The following is a 9282-nucleotide window of genomic DNA, read 5'->3' on the forward strand; positions in this document are numbered from 1 at the left end:
AAAATGGGCCATTAAAGGCCATTGTTATAATTCAGCAGTGTTAAAACTAAACAAAAAATGACAGAAACTCCATACCACAAAAGCATTTGTAGACAGCTGGAATACCCTGAGTAATATGTTGACAGCCTGGACATCGCCAACCACCAATTTCATCACCTCAAGTTAAGTTAAATAGAATAATAGAGTCAATTCTAAAGGACTTAATGTAATAGGTAATGAATGGTGTAGTACTGCAGTATTTTCAAGTGCAGTAACATGGTAATGTTCAAAGGATAATTAAGGCAAACTGTTTCAACATTTTGTACATGGTTCAAGAAAAGACCCGAGAAAGCTAATAAAAACATAAATTGGTTCCAAAACTATGCTCACAAAAAAAAGCAAAACCAAACAAAAACTGCATGCCAAAATTTAGTTGGTGTAACACTCACATACATGGTACAGCTCAACGATAGAGGGACTTCACAAACTGGTACCATAGGCACATCTGATGTGTATGCACCTGTTGACATACTAGTTGTGATTTCTTAAGATTTCTTTTCAAAAGCCTTATTCAAAAATTTGAGTATCTAATCTTGGGGTGCTTGTTATCTGTGCATATGGCTCATCAGCTGGTGTTTACAGTATTCCCTTAAGCTTGAACTTTGATAAATTTAATCAGTATTGGTTCAGTATGATCCAGAGTCAATCAATATTTTTCAACACGTTTATAGTGAAGGTTAAAGTTTAGATGGCCACAAGATCAGTGTAGGTGGTACAATGTACTTTCATAACTGATATTCCTATCATATTTAATTTTTGATATACCTTCTGGAGGTATGGCCACAGAGGATTTTGCCCATTTTCTCACACAGCCCATGTGAAACAAATGATAACAACTGCAACAGTTCCACACAGCAGCACTACATCGAATCCGTTCACAGCAAACCATACACTCATATGTCTCATTCCTTAGCTGTTCTATCAAGACACTGGCTTGAGATGACTGCAGTGGATTAAGATAACTGAGTGTTCGAAGAACTTCTTCCTTTTGTCTTCTGTAATCTCTTATATTGCCTCTCTTTCCTGTTTTTATTGCAGAAGTTTCTCCCTTTTGTCCCTTCTGCCTACCATCTGGTTTATCAAGTTTCTTGGATCTGTGTCCATGTTTACTGTAGTTAAAATTAGGTTGCCATATAGAGCTTAAAGAGTCCATTTTAGTAGAAATCTTGGATTTATGAATGACTCTTTCTTGCATTGTAAGGTCATTACAGAATTCATGACTATCGCGAGATAAAGGGGTAAATTCATTGTTGCCACCATGATGTCTTTGAAGTCCCCTTTTACCTTGTGAGTTCTTTCTTCTGCTTTCTTTTGCCCTTGGCTGGTCCACTGAAATTTTAGCAGTTTTCCCCCTAGCTTTTCGAGAGTCATTAGCAATGTCTTCTTTCTTTTGGCAGACTGCCTCTGTCTCCATCTTGGTAGGTTGGTAGCATGCCCCTCGTTGTGATTCCAGGACAGTGTCTTGCTCTCTTGACAATTCCCCTATCTCATCATGATCAATTTGCTTCACTGTATATCGGGCCTTGTCATCTTCATTTGATGTGAGTTTCCAGTCATTGCCATGTGGATGACAGTATCCTGACGAGCTATCAGCACTAGGATAGTACTGACCATGTGCAGATGCAAGCCTGTTATTATAAATTCTTCCTCTACTTGCAGTTTTTCCTTTACCGTGGCTGCTTGCTGCTGACTGTGGTGTTCTGCCTTGTATCACTCCATTACCTCCAGTACCTACTGTTACATCATCTAAGTTCCTAGCTAAACCATCCTCTGCCATAATAAGTAAAACCCTGTTTTCCAATAAATATGCACAGAGAAATATGAAAAAACAAATTAGATTAGAGCACTTGAGACTAACTTTGAAAGCATGTGGTTGTTATTACATATACATGTCTGAATAATTGTTTTGTATCAAATCATATTTTGGTTTAACATATGTCTCCCACCATTAGCCAACTTATTGGTTGGGACCTGAAACTCAGAAGGGAAACTTGGTTTGAAATAATGGGACAAGATTGGTCAGTTTCGCTAAAATGGTTAGTAACAGAAGTCAAACTTTAAAACCTGGCAAGGTTTCAAATTCAAAGGATTTCTTATTCATGATGAAAATGCTATTACCAGACTTCAAATACATACGTGTATGCTTAAAGTTCACTTGAAATTGGGTTTTCATGGTGTAACCAATTGATTTTAATTGATTTTCGATGATTATTGATAATCGATGAGAAAAGAAATCACAGAAACTTTCACATTTGATTGTTCATCGATTTTCAATATCAATAGAAGATGTAATAGGGGGATTCTAGCACATTTTGAAAAACAACCTTGATTTCAAGTCAACCTCAAAATCAAGCTTGATCTAAAAAAAAACAATTTTTGTACATTTTGAAAACAACCTTGATTTTAAGGCAACTTTATTATGAGAAGCTTCTTTGAGACATGTTAAATTGTGCAGGGGCAAGTTTTAAAAAAGACTGAAAGAAGTTTCAGGAAAAAATATGTCACAGTTACTGAAGTTAACAGATTATTCACAGTGCATGCTTATTTCTGACAATCTCAGTAGATAAGGGATCAGACGCAATCATTAATGTGAGATATTTCTATGCAGCTAGTGAGCTGGAAGGTGGTCAGAAGTGAACCACAGATTCAGTGTGGTCTCTGAAGGTCTTCAATATCAAAAAATCACTTGTGAATAAAGGTGAGCCTTTTCTCTACTATCTGAAGGATGGACCTGTCTGAGAAGAGCTTTAGACTGTTCCTCCTGGAACTGAGTTACCTCCTGAAGTAATTCGTTGATTTGGAAAAAACTAAGAAAAATGAATCAACACCCTAACTGTTCCAGAGAATCACTTAAGATTATAATATTCACACCCTCTTCAGAACTCACAAGTGAGACATGATGAATAATATTCACTGGTGAAATTTTAAGTTGCCTTGAAATCAAGGTTGTTTTCAAAATGTGCAAAAACTGCTCTCTTGAAACCAGCCTTGATTTCAAGGTTGACTTGAAATCAAGGTTAAAATTCATGAGTTGACTTGAAATCAAGGTTGTGTTCAAAATGCGCCAGAATCCCCCTTTTATATCTACATGTGCTTTAATCGATTGATCGTTACCGATTGTCATCGATAGTTATCAATTTTCATCGATAGTTCAGGTCCTAGTTTGAGACAACACCGCTTGAGGGAGGTCACTGGGAATTCCAAGGAGAAAATGGTGTCTCTTGAAACAAACGGTTTTCGAAGGAAACATTAACCAAAAGTCGCATTCCCTAGCGGAGAGAAAGTGCAATAGTCCTCGAAAAGAATTTTAAGGAATTCTGTTTCACACTAAATGCCAGACCATTCCTGGCAATCTTCACCTTTACTAATTACTAATGAGCCGAACACTACAATTAACAGTTTCCTACCACATTGACCAATACAAAATAAAATTCGTTACCTCTCGTGTCCTTCCTATCACAGTTAATCATAGGGTAGATGTCTCCCTTGCGAATCACATGGTTTCAATTTAACTGATCGCCCCTGTCTTAATGAATGGCAACCAAAAGTTCGACGAAGTTTCGGCGTTTCCGCTACCACCTAGTCTCTCTAATAGTTTTAGCAAAGTCTCGTCGACGGTTTCACCATCATTCGAAATCTCTAGTAAACAGGAAGTCAGCAGAAGTCACACTCTGTGATAGGTGCTTCATATTATTTGAATTATGTATAGGGTGGCTACATTTAACGTGCCATACATAAAGCTGAACCTGACACCACCATGATGGAAAGGACGCAGCAATTACGTCCATAAGCTATCTATAGTGAAGAAAAATTAACTCAAGCCTAAGTTTTTCTTCTAACCATGGAAGAACTTCAGCAGCTCGAACAATTATCTCTTGTATCTAAGATTTGTACTGAGTTGGACAATCACTTGGGTATTAATGACAAAGATCTTGGTGAGGCTATTTTATCTTCTACTTTATAACTCTGTATACGTTATTAATTTCCTTTTACGATTTCAAGTAACGTTAAAAAAAATTAAAACTATAATAAACCAGAGGATGTGGGCGAGTTTACGTGGTTTAGATGCATAGATTTGGACATGCCGAGCTTAATTAAGACGAAGTATACGCCATTATGATTGGTTTATACCTATGTTCAATTACAGCTGAAGGACGTGGAAGATACCAGTTGTACGTTAACAACCTTTTTGCTTCTTTTTTTTATGGAACAAATACCTGACGTGTTGCCATGCATCTGTTCAATAATTGATCACAAAATAATTCAAAATGTGAACAACACTGACACATACAGCTGCACAAATTGTTACTTTTTTGTCCACGTCATGTTTTTATGTGATCTGTGATCTGTTACAGAATTGTTATAGAAATATGAAGATATGGAAAATGGTTGCCACAGTCAGGAAAGTCAAGGAAAAATATATATTCTTCTAAACTCAGGGAAAAGTTAGCTAAAATTTGTATGTAGAGTGCAGCTCAAAGAGAAGGGGAACAAATTATGCGCATTAACTCTAGCTTCTCTCATGCTCTCGAAACTTTGTAAGTGCATCCATAACTTATAATATACACAACTAAAAGTGTGAACTAATTATTTAATAACATAGCATGCAGACACAAGTTGTGTATGAAAAAATAGTTTATTACAATTGTGTTGGGTGTACCAGGTAATCCTTTTCTACCCAAAAACTATGATTAAACAACAAGGCAAAACAAACCAGAAGCATTTTGAGACCAAATATTTTTGCAAAGCATGAAAATTTTTTCTGTGCATAAGTTACAAACAAACTAATTTCTTTCATGTATGTAAACCACATGACAGATCTAGCATACTTGAATACTTGTTTATGAGAATCTCCATTGATCATGTTGAGTTTCTCTCAGTGTTTGTTGAGAAGTTACAGTCAAACTCATTTCACCATGGCCTTCTCCCTGTGTCACATGCTAAAAAAAAAAACTTAAATTTTTGTTATAGAAGAATAAAGTGAATTAGTGAATTGTTTCAAATAGAGTTGAAGGAATTATTTTCTCAGTTCTTCCTGTGATGCTACAGAAGTAACATTAGTGTCTCCCCAATGGGTTTAAAAAAAATTTTCTTTGGAGAAAGAAAATTGTAAGGTATGACTGGTGCATAATGAAAAATACAAACAAAGGTCTTTGAAGAGAGAGCATTTTGTAGTTTGAATCAGCAAAAAGTAATATGGATGGTTATAAGTGGCGATTGGATGCCATTATCAGGATTCATTTATGAGATTGTTAATTCAGCTTGTCAGGGAAATTAAACACTTTTCAGGGTTAAATCAGGGAATTTTAAAATGGTATTTTTATGGCAACCATGAGAAATCAATTTTTTTTATAGATTTAAATATGGTGTTTCATGGTAAAATTGTAATGTTCGGTATCCATGTAAACTGAAATGAACCAGATATTTCTACTGGCCAGGGGACCTTTAAAAAGGTGGAGAAATCTAACAGATTCTTGATACTGAAAGTAACATTAATCCAAGACAATGTTGTTTAGTTTTGTCACAGTGCTAGCTTCACAGGCAAAACACATGAATGACATCCACATGATTTCACCTGACAAAGAAGATTTTACTGTAAATAGACACAACCATATCAGTGTTTCACCATTTCTTCCAATGCACTAAAAATCTCTTGGACCTTAGGGTATCATATGTATCGCAGGAGGAATTTGCTACAAAATAAAGATCTAGGCTTGGTAATATGAATGTATGCCAAACATTACTCAGCCTGTGGTGAAAAGATTTCCTCATATTACCACAATTCATTGTTGTCACTGTAGCTGATCCTGTGACAAGACTGACAATTCAGTGTTATACTTTCCAAACTTTTTGAGTAAATGTGCATCTAAAGATTCCATTTTTATCAGTTATAGATGCGATGTATTTTTTCAACCTGTTTTTTTTTCTTTTTGATCACTTAGCTGAGTTTATAATCATGCTGGGAGAAAGGAACTCCACTATTGACAAGTTTCAGGCAGCTCTAGCAGAAAATGGTGCTGAATTTCCAGTAAGTGACAGTGCACTGTGACAGGAATGTTTGACATGAATTGAAACCTGTCAGGGATGTCATAATTAGCAAGGGTTATGGCTTTAAAAGTGCCTTGATGTGCCAAAAAATTACTCTAGCAAATGCAAACAAACACATTACTGCACATTACTTCAAATAGTATTTAATGGGTTGGTAAGTTGCTTTTATGATGTAAGCTTCTGTAATATTTAGTCAGTAATGCGCAAAACAATTCAAAGCTTCAACATCCTTCCCTCCCTGGGCAACCCAGGGGCATTTGACTGTCATCCATGCCTTGGGAGTGGGGAGTCTGAACCTTTTCTAGGTGGGGTTAGGCTCTGATTCAAACCGAAAAATGCATCCTTCTTGCATAATACACATGTTTAAATGGAGGAGTTTAAGAGTCTGGGCCCAGTTGTTCAAAGACCGATTAGTGCTAACCCAGGGTTAAATTTTAATCCAGGTTTCTACATTTCTCTATTCAAAAGCTGTTTTGGAATAATTTTACCCATTGTTTTTAGAGCATTCAATCATCAAATTGTAGTAAAAAAGAAATAAACTGAATTTGTTCTTCAAGCTTCCAGATCTGAAATCAAATTTCACACTAACCACAGATTATCTTAACCCAGCTTTAAACAACTTGGCCCTGCTTTTTTGAGCGAATGGAGTAGAAAAACAATTTCACATTTAAGAATGATGCAGCCCAACAGCAGCACCAAAAGCTAATACAAGACTTTGCAAAATTCTTAAGCATTTGTTGATCACACAAAGTATCATTCATCTTAGAATGGGACATTTGAACACAATTTTGGCCCAAGCTTTAAAAGTTCAAGTTCCCAGGGGTTTGCCAAGGATTTTGAAGCTTTAAATTGATTAAAGCAGAAATGAGTAGTCTCTCCACTTAATGACCAAGAAGTCCCTTGATTGATGGAACTGGCTCACAACCCTGAACTATACAATGCACATGTAGCCATAACTTTCAATTAGTTTGTAATAGTAGAACTGAGGCCTTTTCAAGACTTTTTTTCTATGAAAAAACTTAAGATGGTGGAGCATATAAATAGAGTAATAAATAAATGAATAAATCAATGGAAATGGTGGGTGTCTCTGAATCAAAATCAAAGATGGAAGACTGCACCTTAGACTTAGGGAATCTTGTTTTTGCCATTCTTGCACAATCAACAGTCATTTTTGTACATTTAGTTTGTTTTATAAGTTAGAGTTCTTTTTAGAAGAACATAATTATTGTAATTTTGCATGTGGGCAGGTACCTCTTTCCTTGGGGCTAGAAATTCTTGTAAAACACCACAGTTTTTATGATAAAAAAGTTATCAAGTTAGTTTGACTCATTTTAACTTGAATTCCATTCTAATACCCATAACATACTAACATATCGTTTAATGCATGAAGCCCTATGAATGAAACAGTGCAAATAATACTTTTGTGCTTGATGCTGTGGACAGAAGAAAAGTCACTGGTATGCTATTTCTTGATATATCCAAGGCGTTCGACTCTATAAACCACAAGATACTCCTGGGTTAAGGCTTGAACACATAGGACTATCAGTGAGAAGTCTGAGGTGGTTCAAATCATATCTCTCAAACAGACAGCAATGCATGTATATAAATGGTGAAGTAACAGAGACTCTCCATGTCAACCTTGGCATGCCTCAAGGGCATATCTTAGGTCTACTTCTATTCAGCACGCACATTAACAGCTTATCAACTACTGTAATTAGGAGTGAATTGATATTGTAAGCAGACAATACTGTTCTTATGGTTGCTGCATCAACACCCCAAGAACTTAATGATCCCCTTCAATATGATTTTAACCTAATCTCCAGCTGGTATATCAACAACAAATTAACACTTAATGTAAAGAAGACTTATTTGATGCTGGCAGAGAGCAAAACTATGTTGTCTCAATTTGATAACTTTTTATTTTTTTCTGAATTGATGTAGGGTAAGTAAATGGTGTTTCATTTATTAAGTATCTAGGGGTAGTGCTGAATGAGAAATGGAAATGAAAGACACATATCAATAGCCTCTTACCAGAATTAGGGCGTCGCCTTTCAGTGTTCAATCACTTCTATCACATGTTAGATAAGAGAAGTCTCACTGCGTATTTCAGTGGCCCTGTCCTACCACATCTCTATTATGCACATATTGTTTGGGGAGATCAGTCAGGTCTTACAACACAGATGAAACAGTTGCAACCTTTTCAAAATCGCTTTGCAAAAAAGATTGTAAAGGTAAAAGTGAGTCAGCTGAGGCCCTGACATTGTTGCAGTGGGCCCCACTGCATGCAAGGCATTTAGCTCATTAATATTGTCTTGTACAAGATGTATTGAAGGGTAAGATCCCTGAACATCTTCATGTGTTCAGTTCTACAATGAGCCAAGATCACAGTTATAATACCTGAAATGGTTTCATGCCCAAAGTCAGCTGGCTAAGAACTGAATGGGGAAGAAACAAAAAATTATAAAGCAATTAACTGTAATAATAATTGGACCTTACTGCCAAGTGAGCTCAAGAGACTGATGCCAAAAATGCTTTTCAAACACAAACTGAAAGTTTTTCTATTGAACTATTTTAACCTCTAGTTAGTATTTTTAATCTTAGTTCTTAGTTTTAAACTTTAGCTTGTAGTCCTAGTCTTTTTTTTCATATAATTTATTTTTAAAAATTTTATAAGGACCCTCCTGAAAACCATCTTCGGGTGATTGGAGGCCTCCTCTTAAAATATTATTTTTATTATTTTCTTATTTAATGTGCCCCACACAAAATTCTTAATCATGGTTTAATATTTCACAATGCATATAACTGACCAGATGGAGGATTGATATTAATAACTATCAGATATTGGAAATCATTTTGTGCATGTTTACTGTTCTAGGACTCATTTGCATCAAACTTGTTGAGACTGATTCAAAAAATGAAACCTAAGTTGGAAACATATGATGATAAACCAGGTTTGAAGTTACATGTTTATTGATCATTTAGTGTATTCCTAAAGCCTATGATGTTACAGTACTTCTTGAGGTTCAAGCTCTTCCAGTGGGGCTTACAAATTCTAGCTATTGATCCTTTAGTGTATTCCTAAAGCCTATGATGTTACAGTACTTCTTGAGGTTCAAGCTCTTCCAGTGGGGCTTACAAATTCTAACTACAGAATCAAGCCTTGTTGCTAACAATATAGATATTAATTTATTCACG

General features: G+C 35.8%; 2 protein-coding genes across 3 annotated transcripts in view; one reads left to right on the plus strand and one right to left on the minus strand.

The window, feature by feature from the left end:
- The window catches only part of LOC131787112 (transcriptional repressor NF-X1), a 30902-nt gene extending 27229 nt beyond the window's left edge, over window positions 1–3673 (minus strand). Inside the window, exons 1-3 of the mRNA XM_059104203.2 lie at window positions 3479–3673; window positions 805–1829; window positions 76–156 (exon numbers count right to left, since the gene is read on the minus strand). Coding sequence (XP_058960186.2) covers window positions 76–156; window positions 805–1816 — 1093 coding nt within the window. The 5' untranslated portion in view covers window positions 1817–1829; window positions 3479–3673. The remainder of the gene's footprint in view (window positions 1–75; window positions 157–804; window positions 1830–3478) is intronic.
- Window positions 3674–3794: 121 nt separating this feature from the next.
- Window positions 3795–9282, plus strand: part of LOC131787019 (ATP-dependent RNA helicase DHX8) — a 21698-nt gene continuing 16210 nt past the window's right edge. For both annotated transcript variants that reach the window (XM_059104092.2, XM_059104093.2), the window contains exons 1-3: window positions 3795–3974; window positions 5982–6067; window positions 8963–9038. In XM_059104092.2, coding sequence (XP_058960075.2) covers window positions 3881–3974; window positions 5982–6067; window positions 8963–9038 — 256 coding nt within the window. In that variant the 5' untranslated portion in view covers window positions 3795–3880. The remainder of the gene's footprint in view (window positions 3975–5981; window positions 6068–8962; window positions 9039–9282) is intronic.

The sequence above is a fragment of the Pocillopora verrucosa genome, chromosome 10 (genome assembly GCF_036669915.1).
Source record: "Pocillopora verrucosa isolate sample1 chromosome 10, ASM3666991v2, whole genome shotgun sequence".
In the NCBI taxonomy this organism is placed as follows: domain Eukaryota; kingdom Metazoa; phylum Cnidaria; class Anthozoa; order Scleractinia; family Pocilloporidae; genus Pocillopora; species Pocillopora verrucosa.